Here is a 20,091-nt window from a genome sequence, read left to right as displayed (position 1 = left end):
ATTTTAGAACTAAAAACAGCAAAAGATTCAATGTGATTTGGTTATTACTTTAATTCAATTATTTATGGACTATAGTAGAATGCAAAAGCCATCAATTGGCAAACAAAAATAAATACATAAAAATTAATGTGATTAGGTTTTGAAACATATAATAAAATATTTTACAACATACCTTATTAAGAAATCCGAAATCCAAGAAAACTGAACAGACATTTTCTCAAAAAATAAAACAAATCATGGATGACCAATAAAATAACAAACCATAAAACAAATATACTTTAGGTAGATGAAATACTACAACTACTTGCAAGTAGATGATATTTCACAATGTGCAATGCTAAACCATTTAACTCACTATATGAGTAGATTAAATTGCTCCTTTCATTGCGCTCCTTGATTGGGATGTCAAGACTCTAGTAGTCATTGTTTCATTCTCTTCTTTATTTTGTGCAATGGGTCTATTTGCGACAAATGTGACCTGAGGAATGTAAATCCATAGTTCTATTTGCAACAATAGTGACTTGATGACAGCGATTCTGACATCTCAGACAAACATGTTCTCATTTGCAAAGCAGATAAAATAGTGTTTCAGGTTCTGATTTCTCTATTCCAACCCTCTCCTATTCTGTTCACGAAGTACTCAAAACTAGTGTGCATTGTGCTGGATTTGTAGAAAGGTTAATTCAGAATTTAAATGCAATTATATGTAATAATCAATTAGTAAAACTACAAGAATGTTTGCGCAGATGTTTACAATCAACCATGTGATGACAATTATTTCTATTAAAAAAATGTTGAATGCAACGAGTGTTGACAAGAAGAATAAAAACTACATTGTGAATGATTTGACAAAAAACTACATCCCATTCTGGAGTATTTGAGTATTTCAAATCACCAAAACAAATTGGGCTACAGATCAATGTGTGGACTCTTCATTCAAAATTTAACAACACGTGATTAATTTTAATTGCATGTCTTAAACATGACTTGAGATGCTTTTTGATTCTTGCACACTGGAATAAGGATAACATTTTCTGCCCTAAAAATACTTCTAATGAAACAATTCCTGGTTTCAAGTGCTAAATTTGTATGTAACTCTTTTGGAATAAATCGTGTCAGGTTGTCCTTCCAAGAATGAATAATTCCGATTTGATAAAGCTTTAGGACTAGAAGAAGTGGGTTCTAAACGTTCATAAAATAGTGAGATTATTTTAAATTACTGGTGGATAATGTTGTAGGACCTGTGGATATGGATTCTACAGGCTCATAGAATAGTGAGTTTATTATTAAATGGTAGATACTTAAAATGATCCACTTGTCAATAAGGTAGAATATAAAGGTCTTGGTCATGCAACAAAATGCTATCATTTGTTATCAACTGCACTTCCATGTTCACTGAAAGTATTTTCCCCCTTAACAAAGAACAACTTACAGGCAAGCATGCGGACTCAAACACAAAAAAATAATTCCACATCTATTTCTTTAATCAAACCCATGTTTCTCTGTCAGTCAGTCATTCATTCACCGCATTCAACTCTACAAACGCATTCCTACAACAAAATGTAAACCAAAAGTCAAACCCTAAAAAGTGAGACATGGTCTTCCATTCAACCCCGAACAACCACCAACTCCTTTCCAGCTACTACAGAAAACTTCACCGCAACTATAAAAAAATCCCACGGTAAATTAACAACATTTTTATTTTATTTTGTTTTGTTTTGTTTTTCAGTCCACATTATTCCAAACTCAGGACTGACACAACAGAACTTTAAAGATGAGAGGGTTAACTTTATACGGCGGCGATACTTTTTCCTAGACCGCAGAACGGCACCGTCAGGGCGTCGACAGGCGCCACCTGCGGCGAATTGCTTCGCAGCGCGAGAGCTCCCGATCAGTATTTATGCCGCGGTTGGAAGAATCCGGCACGCACCGTCACGTCGGTATCTCACTGCTCACAGTCAGTCCGTAACTAGAAAACCCTTCATGACGGGACTGGTGTGTCGCCGCTGCCGTGTCGCCCAGCGAAGTATTCCACGCCGGCGCTGGCGATGATGCACATCGTCACCGATGGGATTGACTTTTCACAAAGGACTTCATGCCGTGAAGTCCTCGGCGACCTGAGTCGAAAGTGCACTGCAGGAATGGCCGGCGAAATCTGCGGAGTGCCGTATCCTCGAGTATGACGAAATGCGCGGTGGTGAAGCAGCTGGAAGAAGATCGTAGATGAATACTGCAGCTTCCCTCCCCCTTCATGACAGTCGAGTGACGGGTTTCGGAGACGCCGTGGAAAGTTCGTCCCGCCCATGTTTGATGCCCTTCTTCCGCTTCGGGACCTTTATGAGTGGCCGGAGTACACGCCCTCGGGTGTAGTGCGTAGTTGGTGGTGGGTCTGACTGGCGGGAGTGTATCATCGCGGTTTTGACACTCCGTGCACAATTGCAGTGATCGTCCCACTGCCCCGCGGCGCTCACGCTCGCTGCGTAAGAGCCATTGTGTTTGATTCGAAAGATTGATGAGGTCGTAAAGCTGTGTGTTGTGAATTGAGCTACATTGCATTGTGACCTGGTTTCTAGAGAGAGCTGGGAGGTGACGCGATGGCTAACGCGAAACCCGCCTTAGTTTTATTACTGGTGACTCTTATCTCGTTCAGTTGCAGTGGTTCAGCTCAGGAGACCGTCCAGTATGTCCCGTTGTCAAGCTCCTCTTTCAAGGAAAACCTCGTTGCAGTATGGAACGAGCACAATGCGGGCGCCTATGGAGATGAAGTGCAGCTGTCTCTCAACAAGGTCGACAATGTGTCCGAAGGTATTGGTTGTTCTCTTCCTATTGGTTTCTGAGCTGTCAAGAAGAAAGGATGCGATGGAAGCTACGAATTCACACTGGACACCTTAATCATCGGTGGCATTGTGTAGTTGTTGAGATCTTGTGGCGATGGCACCCTTTGCATTAGAATGAAATGTAGACCGTATTGCAGGGTTCTTGCTGGTGGACTAGAGGCATTGCATAATGGGTTTTTGTGACCAAGGACTTCGATCTTCATCAATGTGTGCTGTGATATAATCTGAAAGCGTTTACATAGTACTTAGAATGCCCGCTTTCATATATATATATATATATATATATATAGTAGAGCAGCAGAGGTTGATGTTTATTTTTCTGATTTTATTCTGTTGTTGTACTTGATGCAGGGGTCACGATCACGACCACAACCAAATATTACTGCGGGTACTTCAGAGCGTCGGTGAGGTTGCCGAGGGGTGATAGCAGCGGAACTGTTGCCACTTTATATGTGAGTATTTTTTTAAGAACAACAGATATTTCCATTCTTTACACTATTTTACTCAATAAGAAATATTTATACATGTATTCATCCCTCCGAAACGCGCGACGATCTCACCATAGACCTTGGTGAGGTTTCTATGTTATTTCAATTACAGCGACATCTAACTTAGGTATGGAAGTCGAACCGTGACGTTCTATTCCGTGGACACCCACACTCCAGGGTGCAGTTTCAAAGCAGGTCGAATGAAAATTACATCTGAAAATTAACGACATAGTCCCTACCTTGGCTTTGGTCGACTTGATGAACATCTTCGATTCCCATATTTTTGCAGCTCGCCTCACCTGGACCCGACCATAGCGAAGTCGACTTTGAATTCCTCGGCAACAAGACCAACACCCAGCCCGGAAACAACGAAATCGTCCTTCAGACTAACATTTTTGCTGCTGGTGTCGGCAATCGGGAGCAGCGAATCAGTCTCTGGTTTGATCCAACTGAAGATTTCCACTACTACAGCGTCATCTGGAACCATAAAACAGTCTCGTAGGTCCCCCATCTCTGCACACATCACGAGGAATATCCATAATGCATGGTCGCACACTAGAATCGCAACCAGCAGTGTTAAATACGGCGAGTCATATTTTACTCTCGCAACTGTTGCACTGGAGGCAAGGGTGCAGCATCGGAGATCTCATCTTCCGAGTTTCTGTTTGCAGAATGTACGTGGACGAGGTTTTGATCAGGATCTTCCAGAACTACGAAGACCAAGGAGTGCCCTATTTGCGCAGCGACAAGGCCATGCAGGTGTACATGAGCATCTTCGATGGCTCCAGCTGGGCTACCCGAGGGGGACTGGACAAGATTGACTGGTCCCACTCCCCATTCAACGTCCGTTATAAGGATATCATTATCGATGCCTGCGTGGTTGATCCGGCCAGCATTATGGCCTCTCCATGCGCTAGGCCAGAAGCAGGTAAGTTTGAATCACGAAACCTTCTCGTGGCTGTGTGAGTTTCACTGTCCACTTCGGCAGATACTCCTCTCAAGTTTTTAAGTTCGACGTTGTTGGTTTCACCGACACGAGGTTTTTCGTTTTGTGTGTTGTTGCCAGACAACTGGTGGAACCAACCCTACTTCCACTCCCTGCCTGCGGACCGCCTCGCTTTCATGGATCAGGTCATGAAGGACCACTGCATTTACGACTACTGCATCGACACTAAGCGATTCCCCGTGCCCCCGCCGGAGTGCACTCTCCCACGCCGTTAGAACAGCGGCTTCTGGTTCGTTCATGTGGATTAATTCTTTGAAGAATTACGATCTATGATATTCATGTAATTCTTTTATTTATTATTGATCTCTTGAGTGTCATCGACGAGCTAATTACAATTCCATTTTCCATTATGTAATTCTTGCTTGATCTTGAATGGATCCGATGTGGTAAGCCTATTGGATAATTAGAGTATGTAACTTAGTCTTTATTAAAATAACAGAAAAACATAGTCTGAGGTCGTGACATGGTAGAAGACTGAACCACATGTGGTGGTTTTTATTTCGTCAATAAGCCTTATTCTTTCAGCTTTATGAAAGTAAGTAATACTTCGTAATCTGATTAGCATATGTAAGTAAGTAAGACTTCGAGTAGCCACTACTTGTTGAAACTGGATTTTCTAGGAATTAAATATTCTAATAAACCTCGTCATCAATTGTAATCTCTTTTGGGGTTTGAATAGTTTAAAGATCTACAAAAAAGTACGTTGATACACATCCACACATATGTGTTTGTAGCATACATAGTTTTTCTAGCACTAAATATTATAAATATTCATGTGATACGATGCAGCAAAATAATATGTATTCGTTTTGAATGTATGTGATTGATGCATCGTTCTTTTCAAGCAAGTGAACAATTCGACGCGATATTCTTACTTGACAGCTCCGCCTACAAAATGAAATTACCTACTAAAAATATAAGTAGTTTGGCATCTTGTCTTCCAAGTCGTTGACGAATAGATCGCACACAGGCTGCCCATTAAAGAAGTCAATTAAAATCATCGTTGACCCACCATGCCACAATCAACAAACTGCAAGGTTACGTAAAGAGCACGGCGACCCCTTCAACAAGAATTACTTCGGAAACCATTCGGAATCATCAAATGTGACATCTTCACATACTACTGGTATTGCATTTCTGGCGGCAGGTACAGAGCAGTTTCAACATCAAGAATCTTGTGCTGCAGTGGCAGTGATTCATTGTATCTTACTAATACTACCTCGAATATTTTGTAAGTTGCTTGACAGAAACAACTTCGAAGAGAGCGGTAAAAGTTACAAACACCTACAGTGGTCTATGAACAAGAGCGGCTGATTACATTGCTTGGAACTAGACTGCTTTAAGGTAGGTGACACCCACCTCGCCTTTCACTACAACCTTGCAGTTTTTAATGTGTGCTATTACCTGGAAAACCTAGAGAAGATAAGCTAGAGCTATCCTGTTAAATACTTAAACGTGGCAATTTCTAAACATACCAAAAGTTAAAGACTCCGGTGGAACCTGAAGCTAGTTCTGCCCACTTTGCTGTCTCTTGGCTCGTCGCTGCCATGACGACTCCCGCTTTAGCATCGCGAACCAGCTTTTGGGTGGCTCATGGACCAATGAAGATAGTTTTGCAGTGGCAGCAGGGTCATCTCCGAAGAAAGAAAATGGGTGCGCAGACGAAGAATTCGGCGTCGATGTCGAAAGCGATAATGTGCGGTGTGAGACAGGTATGGGATCGTGCCATGTCAGCCTTTAACCTACAAGTCCAATTTCTGGTGGATTGTTGAGAACTTCTCATGCCAAGCGAATTCTGTCACGTGTAAGTAACTGCGCGTGCAAGAGCAACACCAGCAACACAACCTGTGCATGAACACAACGTCTTTACTTCTTTGCAAACTGAAAGGTTAACAAAATTATGATATTGTCTGCGCAATGAAGCATTGTGAACAGTTGCACTGTGGCGATGGAACGACACATGGTCAGGAACTGGTCCCCAGTCGACTTTCTACTTCCAAGCTATTCTGAACTAAAATGAATGAGCACCAGCAGTAAATGACAAAAAAGTATTTGAGTTGTTGCATTTCATGTGATAATTAAGGGTGGTGATTTCACAACAAGACATACTTTTGACACGGTAGAAATATTATGACCAATGATTGTTATTTAGGCTACAACTTCTCCAAAAAAGCAGTGCTTAAGGTTCAGTGCCGCCTCAGATTTAGGTGATTGTGGCAGCTGGAATAAAATGCGGTGAATTAGGGCGACCTCAGGCCCACCATTTAGCCTTTCATGCTGTACATGAAGTGCTAAAGTGGGACCCATTTTGACGCCTCACTGCAGAGTGTTGTGTAGATTCTATTTTCTATCTTTGCAAATAACATTTTAAAATCTCTGTCATGATCAGCTGGTTCCAACACAACACATGAACTCAAAATTCAAAACAGATGTCCCCAAAAATTAAGTTTTTAATTGTTTCATTTTCTGGGTTTGCTCCCCGCACAGCTGAAGTGTTACGTTTTGAAGTGAACAGGTTGGTTTTATTAAATTTGGGATTGGATTCTTATTCTCGTAAGAGGATTCATAATGTTATCACATCATTTAATTCTTGAGTGTTTGTTTGTAGTATTATCACTTTGGAAAATTCTGCACCACATGATAATATAAAAAAATATCGGTTATCATTTAATCATTCTTAAGCAATGTCTTGGGGAAAGGAAAGAAAATCTTATTCAAAAATGATGTATCTACAATTATATATATATATATATATATATATATATATAATGCAACCAAAACTTGTGTCATGGTTTTTTCAAATTTTCTCAAAACTTTCTCTAGATTGAATTTGATTACAAGTATTAGTTAAAATCTAGGAAATTTCACAAAGACTTTAATATTTAGTAATCATATTAAAAATTATTTAGGCTTAGGAGAGAAGAAGACAGCTACAACTTTCTAAACTTCTGATTGATTGAAATTGGTAATCTTCTCTTAGTTGGTTTTGAACTTAAAAAAAATGTGCCAAAAGGATATAGAGATGGAAAAAAAATGAATAAGATGAGGTGTAATTCATTTTTTTCCCCATGACATAAATAATTCAAATTTGTGTAAGGCTGACTCATAACAATGACTTTTACAAAAAAATTGAAGAAATAGTGTCAAAATTATTGGAAATACTCATTAAATGTATTATATAAATGTATATTATAATTGTCACAAAATATAAATTATTGAATTTAATAACATATTAAAATAATAATACATATATATTAATAATTAGTACTAGGAAAATAAGCTATTAAAATAATAATACATATATATTTTCAATTAGTACTAGGAAATATTTCTAAATTAGTTAGTTTAGAATCTAAAATAAATCACAACCAACATGTTGATGTAATCAAATCAAATCAAATATATTTTAAATAATAATAATAATAATAATAATAATTTTTATTAAACATATACATATATTTCATATGGATAGTTGCTAAGTAATTTTTGTTTTGATTTTTAAAGTTCTAAGAAAGAATTTATAATAGATTTGGTATAACAATATATGTAAGCAATACAATACTTTGTGATTTTAATACCAAAGAAAAAAGAAAAATCTTTAAAATTTTTTCACATATTGTTGAGATTAAGAACTTATAATCAAATAAAATAAAAGCTATTTATGTCTTTACAAAAATAAAATTTAGAATGCACATTGTTTGAAGGTGTTATAAAAAATCATAGTTTAATAAAAAAATAGTAAAAAAAAATATATTCTGTTAGAAATGTCAATTGTTTAAAAGTGACTTCTTAACAATTTTTCATATTAAGTTGGTTTATACCAAAAGATTAAATCAAATAATAAAATAATTGTATCAAAGTGCCTTTATTTATTTATTCATTTTATTTTATATAATAACATATTTATAAAGTTACGATGACTTTAAAATGTTTAAAGATTCTACTCATCTTTTTTAATTATTATGAGTATTATGAAAAAGAGAATACAATATATCCTTTTCACAATAATATAAAATAATCACCTATTCAGTTAAGAATAATTTAAATATGTGGGAATATCATCACTTTAATTCAAAATTATATCTACACGTATATAGTAAATAAACACAACGAATTTACTTTGATTGATTTTGAAAATATATGAGTTTTTTGAAAAAGCGAATACATTTAAAACATAAATCTGTACAATCTAAAAAATACTTTTAAGGAATGTTCCTTAAAAGTTTTTTTTAGATTGTACAGATTTATCTGTAAAACGTTGATTTAAGGCGTGAGTGTGATTTATCCATTGATGTCGGCATTAAATTATACACATTGTTTTCCTATTACAAAACAACCTTGTTATGACTCTTCAAGTACACCTGGACTCACCTCCAATAGGTAGCAACCCTAAAATGAACGTCTTTGATAAACTTGATTCTAGAGGATTCCAGAGTCAGATATCATTTTGAAGGGTGCTTCGGGAGGAATCCCAACACTAAATGAGAGTGGTGATTGACGTTCAGTGGTATAAGGCGTCAGAAAAACGTAGAGTATCAAAAAAGAATACGCTATCCCCATCAGAAACGGCAGTTGCAAACTTTGACAACACTCACATAATCAAAAGGAGTCTACACTGTTTCATGCAAGGAGAAAGAGAGGGGATTAGTGTCAAAACATCGCGCCAACTCCGCACATCCTGGCCCAAATACGAGAGAATCCTGTATAGCAGAGTCATTGCACGAGACTTCCCCATAGGAAACATCTGGCAATTTCAATGCTGAACATGGCTTAAACAATATACAATTTATAAATAGAAATCTTCTTTACCAAAGTAATCTAAGTTTCGTAACAGATTTCCGAGCTTTATCCCCAACTCCACCTACAAGCATGCACGCGGAAGAAAAGAAATCGCAGCAAACACGTACCTCGGTAAACGTCGTCTCTCCGTACCTGGACACGAGGGTAACTCTAAAGAAACATAACCTAACAGAGCCCAGGTTTAGACCAGAGGCCAACCCTTAGGCTTGGAGCATTTCTCAAGAGACTCGTCAAACATATCAATAGAATGAAAAGCACAAATAAGGTCTGAATGATGTGTCAAGAAAATTAAACTACTCTCCGTATAAGTTGAACACGACTGACAGACCTAATGTAAATGACATTAAAGAAGCACCCACGCTTGCATTAAATACGAGATTATGTTACATCCCACTAAAGGCTGCCAAAGGTTGCAGGATGCAGCACCCACATCGGATAACAAGTCGTTTTCCAGCACTAGGACTGAGTCCCTTTCCACTCCAATGTAGATACCAATGATGATATATAGTACAAGAATGAGAGCGCGCTTGCTCTATCATACAGAAACACATGCCCATCTGCGCCTCCTTGACCAGCACTTTTCAGGATAATGCTCTTCACCCGCCTTGGCGTCCATTGCATCCGCGAACATTAAAAGACCATCGCCTCTCTTTCCTTTTCACTATCCCGACAAACTTATCAACAGCCTGTGTTCCCCACTTTCGCAACACAGGCCGCTCCACCAGGCTCGAAGAAAACTCCCAGCTCCAACTCAGAGCACTTGCTATGATATACATTCTGATGTGCTGCCTTTAGACAGCACCAGCTAAACCCTATCTAGATCTCAATCTAGTCCCTCACTCCAGCTTCCAAAGCGAAGATCACAATCATGTGCCTTCAGTTGGTAGACTTCTATGCACCGAAATACCATATGAAGTCCTCCTCAAGTAAATGATCTATGGAGGCAGGCCCCATTGGCACAGAGGGCTCAATTCCTATATCAAATGGAGTGCTAAAGTTGTACTCTGATGGTAGCTCGACACCTTGATGATGATCGAACGTGTGCTCAAAAACCTTACCATCCTTCGGCAAACAGCCCTGATTCTCCAAACTAACATCCGCTACATTTGGACCCTCACCGAAACTCTGCCCAAACATGTTATCATCGGCCACAAAGTCTGTGGTCTCCATCTGTCGCTGCTGATGATTCACCATACAGTTTTCAATTGCTAGAAGGCCGTTATTGATCTCAGACCCGTCAATACCACTGTGTCGCCCGTCTCCAGGATGCATTCCATCAGCCCCGTACAAAGTAGCAAACAAATCATGGATTGGTTGGCGATCGCCATTACCACCTTGCATGTTTTGCAAATTTGGCATTGAAGACATATTTTGAACGGGTACAGGAAGTGTGATAGGAGCGTAGCTTGCCCCCGCATGCGCCACTCCCACGTGACTACCAGCCATTCCTCCGAATTGGTAAAGTCCATCACCACTCAGCCCCTGAGCCTGCGAATTCCCAGAGTACATGCTATTATTTCCGGAAGCAGGGGCAACAGGCCTAAACATGCACGACGATTGGTGCATGTTGCGAAGCTCTCGATCCACAAATGCATTCCGCCATTCGCTGTGCTTGCAATTAGTATGGGGGCACATATAAACCCGCTGCTCCATACTTTGAGCTTCGCCAGATGACCTTTTCTTCCTCCCATCATCCACCACATCCCCATCTTGCAATTTAATCGATGACTTATCATATACCGAGTCCAAGGAATCAGAATCCCTGTCCGCGCCACCCTTGGCCGCAGAAAAGGCAGGTCGGCTGCCCGCAAAGGGCTCGTAATCATCCGTTTCCACATGCTGACCTTCGTCACTCCCCGAGAGACCTGCAGGAGAATCATTTACTCCATCCACGTCAAACTCATTTGAACTGTTCCCGGCAACACCACCACCATTCTGGTACCCAGGAGTGCCTACGCTACCTCCTGCCCCGCTCTGCTGCCGAGCAAGCCCTTCCTCCTGGTTCAACACCGACAGCCATGTGGCACTTTCCTTGGCGGTCATCTTATCCTGTAAACACTTCGACTGTCGAACAAGCTTGCGAATCTTTGCAATGTCCGGAGACATGTGCTTGATGACGGCAGTAAGAACACCAACTTTCCAGGCCTTCTTCAGGTCATGGGGCTTTTTATATGGTGGCGCTCCTTGCCCCTTAGGCAATCCTAGCTGAGGCCACCATTCCTCCTCTCCGGATGGCCACCACGGCGGTGGCACCCCCTTTTCCAAGGGATACCTCCGTTGAGGAGGATCACAATGTTGCATCAGTGCACTCAGCAACGAACCTAGCGTCGTATCCTGAAGCTCCTGCAAAGTGTGAGGAGTAGGAGCTGTACTGACGTTACCTTTAGGCTTACCCGGCAGAGCATGATCTGCCTGGTACTTGGCGATCGCAGCAGGCCCATTCCGATCAAATCTCACCTTCTCTTTCCACCATGCACGAATGTTGTCCGACGCTCCACTCACAGGCTTTCCCTTTTCCGGGATAATCCCGTAAACGAATCCCTGCGCCTGACAAACCTCCATCATCTTTAACATATACTTGAGAATTCCGTCTTGCGCCCGACTCATCTTCTTCCGCCTAGCCTGCTCCTGGCTCTGCTTGTGCTGCTTCGTCATCACTCCCCCTCTCTCGCCATCTCCAACACTTCCGTGCCTCCCATCGCCACCTACCCCGCCCCGCATCTCCCTATCCTTTCGAAGCTCTTTGATCCTCTTCAACCGTATCTTGTCGCGCCACATCCTCTTCTCCAACTCATCAACGTCCATCTCCTCGTCGCTCGTCTCCTCACCGTCCTGCATCATCAGCCCCTCCCCGTCGTCGTTCTCCGACATGAAATCCCCCATCTCCATCATCCCCCCGTATTCTACCTCCCCTCCCCGCTCCATCCCTCTCAACCTTCCTTCCGACTCACCAATCCCCCGCCCTCCGCCCTCCGCTTCCCTCCTGGAGCTGCTGCGCCCGCCTCACCTCTCCTCACCTCACAATGAAACCCCAACCCCAGACCTCGCTGCCCTGGATCATCACCACAATAACCCGGCCCACCTCCATGTCCCGCAATGCCTAGGGTTTCACCAAGAGAGCGGGGCCATGGCGCTCCACAAAGCTACACCGAAGCACCTTGCAACAGCAGCATCTGAAGCCAGCCGCAACAACAAAACAAAACAAACAAACAAACCATTTCTCACCCCGGCCTCACAAGCACTGACCACCACCTAGCCAGCCAGCCCTCCCTCCCCTGCCGCTCTCTCCTCCTCTCCAGCCCTCCTGGATCAGGGAACTCCCGCTCCCTTCCGTTCCCTTATCGTTCCCATCCCCCCCTGAAACAAAGCCACGAGTGGATCGAGCAGCGAGAACCGGCGCGACGGGCAGGTGGGCGACAGCCTGTGGGCAAATTGCGCGAGAGGCTGCAGCGTTGGAGAGGGCGAAGGAGGAGCGAAGGTGCGAAGATGGGGGGGGGGGGGGGGGGTCTTCAAGAGAGCAGGTGGCTTTCGCTCTCTTGAAGACCCCTCCTTGCTCCCTTTTCACCCCTCCTCCCCATCCTTTTCTACCCATCGCTAATCAGTGCTTCTATAATTCTCGTGTTTACTATCTGGAAGATATATCTTGCTTGATGTGTTTTCCATGACATTTTATATATATTTATATAGATATATATGTTCAAATTTATGGGGTTTTTTTAGTTATGTATACCAAATGAGCTTTGGAATGTGTGTACTTAATAGTGGTTTAATGTTTTATATTTTTTTTATTCCAGACCTTCACAGATTTTAAATAATTTGTTTACTTTTCTAACTGGATATCATGACATTTTTGTTTATACGAGAATATCTTGATTGATGGTTAGAAGTATTGACATTCACAAGATATTGTAATTTGGATTGATTTCAAATCTAATTTCTGTTATTTTCTTTTTTGAAAAAATTAGCCAGCTTATATATATGAATATATATATATATATATATATGTATATAGGTAGGTGAAAAAAATTGAGCAATTTCGTCTCTAACACAGAGTAATTATAATTTTGAAAATAAATTAAGGAAGAAAGGAAGAAAAGAAAAAAGTCCAACGAACTAAACATTGAGCATAAATTATAATACAGAAAAATAGTAATACCGAAGGTTTCTATTTGCTATTTAGATATAAAAGAGTGGTGAATATATATCAAGCACTAAACGATTTTTTTGGTCAAATAAAAGTTTAGAAAACCCTGAACATTGTAGTAATATGATACTTTAAGTTTTTTGTATGTTCTAACCTTGTCTCAAATTCATTTATGAATCTTGTTTTCCCAAAAAGATCATGTAATTATTTAACATTCATAGTTTCTGAAAATCCTCTGACAATAAATATGTTATTTATACTAAAAAGTTACAGGGTGTAATAATAGCTCAAAAACGCCAGATGCTTTGTTGATTTACTAGAGAGTAATATATATATATATATATATATATATATATGTATACATACTTTTTAAATATCAATAATTGTAATTATGCATGTGAAGTACAAGTCTAAGCATTGTTTTCTTGTAATTATAACGGAAGTTGTATGTTTTTTAATTAAATGATGTGTTATCTGTAACATAAGAATATAATTCATCCATTTCCAGATTTGATTTTTTACGACAGCAACATTAACACATGCTTTATTGAATTACGAGAGTTTCAGAAAATCAATCAGCATTATTGTATTTTTTAATAAATGCTTGTCATACTTGTTAAACTTCAATTCACATGAAAAGTTTTAATTTGATTTTAATTCAACACCGTGCTGTATTTGTGTGTTTGTGCGTTTTTTTATTTATTTTTATTTTTTAAAATTTATTATTTACTGTTTTTATAAGTTTAAATTATTTTTTATACTAAAGTTGTACTAGAAATGAAAAATTACAGTACATTGTGTGTGCAGAAGAAAAATAAATTAATAGAGAATCGGAATATGAAGGTAGTAATATATTGGATGCTTAAATAATTAATGTAATATTCATAAAACATTTAATTATGATTTCGTAGAAAAGGCCAGCAGAGAGTTACTATAATCATCCCTTCGATGCCACTTAACATCCATTAACAAACATATACATTCATTCTTAATGAAAACTAGAAGTAGCTCAGCTTCACACCTCCACAAATTTTGAAGCATTGATGAGCATCGTCACTCATTCGACCTCAAGCTACGCCAACTGTAGCCTCGACTGCGCCACTTGTGTCTGAATTGAGGAAGAACCACGAATTTTGAGCTTAATTATCTGCGAGGGGCGCTCCATCGTGGTAGCAACATTACATTTCAGAAGGATGCGCAAGCTGCTGGTTTGAAAATTGCGTAATCTGTCGTGGATTTGGAGAAGTCGGATTCCGCCACTCTGCGATGGGAGAATGGCAAGAGTGTGATTCCAATTGAAGCGGTTGGCTGGTGGAACTCGAAAGTGTTGAGCGCCGAAGAGGATGGGTGGAGAAATCTCTTGAGCTTGCACACACAACAAATGTAGCACCAGTTTTCATTCAAGGACGTCGGTGAGTGCATTTAAGTTTGGTGCTGATGAAATGGTGATTGCTACAGGAGTTGCGAAGTTGGTGTCGCTGTGGATCGCGCCAGGGTTTCCGACTGTTTTGCTTCGTTTCAGCGAGTGGAGACGATTACATGCTATATTGAATGGTGCTCCGGAAGCTGTTGGTTAGTGGCTGGCTCCAAGGACTTGACGGCAAGACTTTTTTCGGCGAACAGGTTGGTTGAGCTGCGAGCGAATCTCGTAGTGGCCACAGAGACGCACTGGTGTGGAGATATGTGGTTAAAGAGAACGTTAACATCGGAGTGGGAGATGAGGCGTGCGAAAAAATGATGGAAACTAGTGTGAATGCTACGATTGGGAAGTGGATGATAGCTGAGAGTAGATTCCGCAAGCAAACTGCGAAGCCAACCACATGTGATCATCGTCCAGGTTTCTCAATAGGAGCTTTTGTTATATATCAGCTTCCGGCCTTCACATGCCTGTACCTGTTGCGCTTTTTTGGGCCAGTTGGTTGTCTGGGAGTGATGTACCAAGTCGCAAAGTTTTGAAGCAGGAAGGGCATTATTTTCGATGTGAATTGCAGGAGTTCTGCCAGTATTTTGCAAGTGGAGCAGATGATCACCAGCCAAAGGTTTGTTGAAAATTCAGTAGCTTCTAGGATACTTCAAATTGTCGGAAATTGCGTTATATTATGGTTTAGGGTGCACATTTGAACAATGAGTATTTGTTTGAACTTTATGTCAAGTTCGATTAGTATTATGTAAATTGACGATACGAATGTCTATAGTACCAGGTTTTGATGGTACTTCTGAAGTGGTTGACATAGTTGAAAGGTATCTGAGTTTGTCATACATGATATACGATGTGTGGAGGTTAGAGCGCGCGCTGTCTGGAAGAAGGTAACTTACAGTCTCCTGATATCTTCACTGTCCTTGGGATCCTTCTTCATGACCTTCACCGAGCATACAGGTTACATTATAGAAGTGTTTTTTCTTTCTGCAAATTATGTGATGGTAAGTGCCTCTCTAGATGCAACTGTTCGGGCATTCAACTTGGTATGTTACCGAAGGTGCAGAATGTTTTCTTCTCCAACGTCAACACAACTTATTTTCACGAGCAGTAGATCAGAGTGGCGTGAGTCTTTGCACGAGGGCGCTTAGATGGTTTCCAGATATTGCACCTCCTAGTGACAATGTAGACTCCTATATATTTATTCGGTCGTGAAACACGACACTGGTTGTACTTGACCTAATGTGCATATCATGACGGTTCTTACAGCCTTGTCGTTATCTACAACGTCGTATTTTCTGTACTATTTTCTATGGGAGAGTGTGCGTGCATAGACGCCGCGGTTGCAGGTAATTCATGTCTCTTTCTGTTTTCATTATGCCCACGTTTGTGGTAACTAGTGTGTACGAACGCTTGTTTCGAAGTTCTTTTCGTGTCAGGTCGGTGAAAACAGGAAGGCTGCTTTTGTCTGTTCGGGTATGAAGGCCCTGTCCTGCGCTCATGCTTCTCTCTCATCTCTACAAGTCACATCTTGCATGAGCATGTTCATTTGGAGATTATAATGAACCTGAAATTTAGCTGCCCTGACCTAAATCGCTCGCAACGTGCTGCAAATGACTTCAGTACTGGTTTTCTTGTTCCGTGCGGAGTGTTGCCTTCTGCTACAGTTTTTAGCACTTTGAGTTCTGTATCTTCACTTTGCTTCCTACTTGGGTGAGAAAGTGACATATAAATCCGTCTCATTCTTGCTCTTGTTTTTGAATTCATGTATTAGACATTGTTTGGGCTCTTTAGTGGTATGTGGTCACTGGTGTTGCAGCCACATAGTCACCTTTCAATATCTCCCGTCACTCGTTGAAGATGATTGATAACATGGACACACTCTACGTTACTGTTGCTAGGAAGTGCTGGCATCATCAACTTGGGATAGGATAGTGAAGCTTTGGGATGGTTTTGAAGGAAAAAGTTGAAATCTTCACCCACAACCATGATATGCTTGCAGTTGTTTTTCGTTCGGATAGTAAACGAATTGCCTGTACTAAAGCTGATGGTCACGTTCACCTCTGGGATACTATTCAGGGTGTTGAAGTAGCCAGTCTTGCTGGCAGAGGAGACAACAAAGGTGATCGGCTCATGGGTGACGGTAGAACAATGGAAAATTCCAGCGCAGGAAAAGCCTTCATTGGTTGGAGTTATTTTGTTAATGGGTACCGTATCTTTGCCGGAGATTCTAGTAAAGATATCTGTACGCTCAATGTATCGGAGCAAGTTGGTTTTATCTTTTCTGCCTTGAGGGTGGTGAGGTTATGTCTGTATATATATATATATATATATATATATAGTGTGGTATGTATTCCCGGAACTGGTTTTGGTTATAAACTGTTTGAGTTGTATCTGCCAAAATTGCCCAAGCATGACTATCTTACAGGAATGAGCGCTTTGTCTTCGTTTAACCTTGAGAGTAACTTACCGGTATACAGGGTCGAACATACATAAACCTAATAGCCTTTGTTATTGAAACCCCTACTTAAGTGGTACTGCCAAGGATGCAAATTACAATTAACAAATCAATTTGAATCAAAAGAGATAAAACTTGTGACGAATAGTTGGATCTGATGATGGTCGAGATAGTGATGCTGATGTTGACGGTGACAGCTCTGAACAATTCTACTAAAATTTGGGGACTTATTTGCTTAGAACAAAATTTAACTTTGGGAGATCTGGAGCTCGTACAAGAGCACTGCAGCTTGCTCGAACATGGAGGATGTTTGCGGCTGCCACAACTGATGCATTTCATAGATGAAAATCTTAACTACAATTCGATTGACATTGACGTTGATGTTGCACCTAAGGTAGGTCATCTAACTAACCAGGTACTTGTTGACATCAAAGTTTGGGATGCATTTTTCCTAAGTCTGATGAGTTGATGTAAGTGTTACCACCGTTGTAATACTACTTTCAAAAATTTAGTTTCATGGTCTTTGAAGTGATGCATATGACCACGTTTTCACAGAAGTTCAGTGGTATGTGCCTATGCTTAGTACGTGTGCTCAACTCTTTAATCTTGTTGCACACAATTTGTAATGCTCTAGAAGTAAAAAGCTCCACACTGGTGCTGTTGTGATGGCTCTTCGTCTCCACGAGCCTTTGCTGATCGACAAAAAAGTAGATTCTGTGCTTCTAGAAGACATTACAGTTTTTGTTGCCTTAAATCCTATCGATTACTTGGGTGACTATTTGCTCAGCTTTGGATAACATATGGTGAATTTGGTTTTCACGTAAAATTCTTGCTTCCATGAAATCAGGCCATGTGTAACTTTGTGCATCATGTTTCTCGGCCCACAAGATTGAACTTATTGCTAGAGTTTTGTTGATTGTAGCTTTATTTCAGGGGGTTTCTAGAGAAGAAATCTTTACAGAAAATCCACTTAGACCAATGAAGAAAGGGTGATTCAAGTAGTGATTGGTGATCTCAATAAATAAATGAATGTGGATTTGGGTTCACTAGGAGGTAAAACATTCCTCTAAAGAACTTGAAATTTGTAAATAAGAATTCAAGAATATACTTAGATACAAACACATACATATAGGCCCATAAAAGAAGTGATCTACTACAAGGCTAGAGATGATATACATACCAATGCAAGGATTAGAAAAGATAAATAATGGAATAATTTGTATTAATAACAAATCTATTTGTTAATTATGTGACAAACTTGAGACTCTAAGTGAGCATATTATGGATATACCAATACTTTCTTTCACTTTGAATATTTCATAAGACAATTTTTAGTAGATTGATTATTAATATTTCCTTAAAGAGTCATAATTGAGATACTTTATATTAGAGATGACTATTGGGAAAGCAATCATGCTTTGATAGATATTTTTAATTGTTGTGACACCAACTTGATGTTAGTAGTAGGTGTTAGATATAATATTCTATATAATTTGAATAAAATGTGTTGGTGATAAAAGTCTATATTAGTAATATCTTCTTTCTATCTCTAATCATTCTTTTTTTTGGTACAATTCCACTTTCTTCTAATGGATGTTTGGTTGTTTTTTATTGTTCTCTATCATATCTATGATTGGATCTTTGACCCTTATTTTAAATGGTTAGGTGAATCTATAAAGAATAAAAAGCCTTGTAGAAATCAATAGGAAGATTTTAAGACAATAGAAGAGAAGATCCAATAACAAAGAAACTTATTGAAAATTAGAAAGTTTTATGTTATTTGTAGTGGATGGAGATGTGGTATCTATTTCAATTCGTCAGATTATAAACAATAGGTAAAAAAAACTAGAGAGGTGCTTAATATAAGAACTTCAAAATTTAGAGAAGACAAAATAATATATGAGAATAATTTAGAAAGTTTGAGAGAATATTAATGGTAATTCTAGACTTCAAATATAATGGAATTAGTTTCTTTTTAATAAAGTCAAATTTTCAATTTCCATTTCTTTGTATAATTTAATAAATCTTTGCTTACTAAGAGATTTAGTCAATATGTTAGTAATTTGGTCTGTTGTTGAGATGTAAAATGAATATATAATTCTTAAGAGGATGTTCTCTCAAATATAATAAAGTCATAATTCCATGGCTTTGGATTTATTATGACAAACTAAATTACATGTTAATTTCAGCATAATTTGATTATTACAAAATAATAAAATTGGATCTGGAATTACACTATAAACTTGAGTTGAGAGTATTCGAAGTCATATAATTTCTTGAATGCCTTCAGCTCATGCTATTACTTTAGCATCAATTGATGATATTACAATAATTTTTTTGTTTTTTAGACGTCCATAAAATTGGATCACCTACAGATTTAAAAATCCAATCAGTAATAGATTTTATATTGACTTGCAATTAGCTCAATCTTTGTTTATAAATTCTATGACTAGGGCTTTTATATCATCTATAAAAGATTTCAAAGTTAAGCATATCTTTGATATATCTCAAGTCTTGGTTTGTTGCTTCTAAATGTTATACCTATGGGATATAAATAAATCTACTAAGAATACTAGTAGCAAACAAAATCTTTGGCTTAGTATTAATTACATGAAACAACATACCAATATGTTTCTAAAACCTTCTAGCATCAATTATTGGAGAGTTTTCTTTTCTACTTAGTTCAAGGCCTTAGTCATTGGTACAAAAGAGAAAATATAGTGTTTTATTTCAAATTCTTTAAATATCTGGATATGATATGCTTGTTGCAATAAGAAGGTTCTAATAGGTAATCAAATAAATCCCATGCCTAAATATAAATTTATCTTTTTTAAGTCTGACATTTCAAAGCATTGCATGATCTGATCTTTAATCCACACAATCTTATTAGAGTTTGAATCTATGATAGAAAATCATTTGCGCAAAGAATCAACAAGATAAT

General features: G+C 39.1%; 3 protein-coding genes across 4 annotated transcripts; 2 read left to right on the top strand and 1 right to left on the bottom strand.

Annotated features, from left to right (window-relative positions):
* Positions 1-2,375: 2,375 nt before the first annotated feature.
* On the top strand, positions 2,376-4,681 carry LOC112288369 (xyloglucan endotransglucosylase/hydrolase protein 9). Its single transcript, XM_024532482.3, has 5 exons — positions 2,376-2,805; positions 3,189-3,289; positions 3,615-3,823; positions 3,997-4,253; positions 4,392-4,681. Exons 1-5 carry the CDS (start codon positions 2,595-2,597, stop codon positions 4,544-4,546), a joined length of 933 nt encoding a protein of 310 aa, XP_024388250.1. The 5' UTR covers positions 2,376-2,594; the 3' UTR covers positions 4,547-4,681.
* A 4,788-nt stretch (positions 4,682-9,469) lies between these two features.
* On the bottom strand, positions 9,470-12,379 carry LOC112288792 (ETHYLENE INSENSITIVE 3-like 1 protein). The gene has a single exon (XM_024533359.3). The coding sequence runs from the start codon at positions 12,054-12,056 to the stop codon at positions 10,023-10,025; it is 2,034 nt and encodes a 677-aa protein (XP_024389127.1). The 5' UTR covers positions 12,057-12,379; the 3' UTR covers positions 9,470-10,022.
* A 1,963-nt stretch (positions 12,380-14,342) lies between these two features.
* LOC112288303 (uncharacterized) lies at positions 14,343-17,300 on the top strand. 2 transcript variants are annotated; one of them, XM_024532372.3, is made up of 3 exons: positions 14,343-15,314; positions 15,962-16,041; positions 16,772-17,092. In XM_024532372.3, the coding sequence occupies exons 1-3, from the start codon at positions 15,159-15,161 to the stop codon at positions 16,782-16,784; spliced, it is 249 nt and encodes an 82-aa protein (XP_024388140.1). In that variant the 5' UTR covers positions 14,343-15,158; the 3' UTR covers positions 16,785-17,092. The 2 variants fall into 2 exon arrangements, with proteins under 2 accessions (XP_024388140.1, XP_024388139.1); XM_024532371.3 differs by lacking the exon at positions 15,962-16,041 and having other exon boundaries at positions 14,344-15,314; positions 16,772-17,300.
* The last annotated feature ends 2,791 nt before the right edge of the window (positions 17,301-20,091 follow it).

The sequence above is a fragment of the Physcomitrium patens genome, chromosome 11 (genome assembly GCF_059467195.1).
Source record: "Physcomitrium patens ecotype Gransden chromosome 11, ASM5946719v1, whole genome shotgun sequence".
In the NCBI taxonomy this organism is placed as follows: domain Eukaryota; kingdom Viridiplantae; phylum Streptophyta; class Bryopsida; order Funariales; family Funariaceae; genus Physcomitrium; species Physcomitrium patens.
The sequence above is the reverse complement of the archived record's forward strand: the minus strand, read 5'-3'. Positions and strand labels throughout refer to the sequence as shown.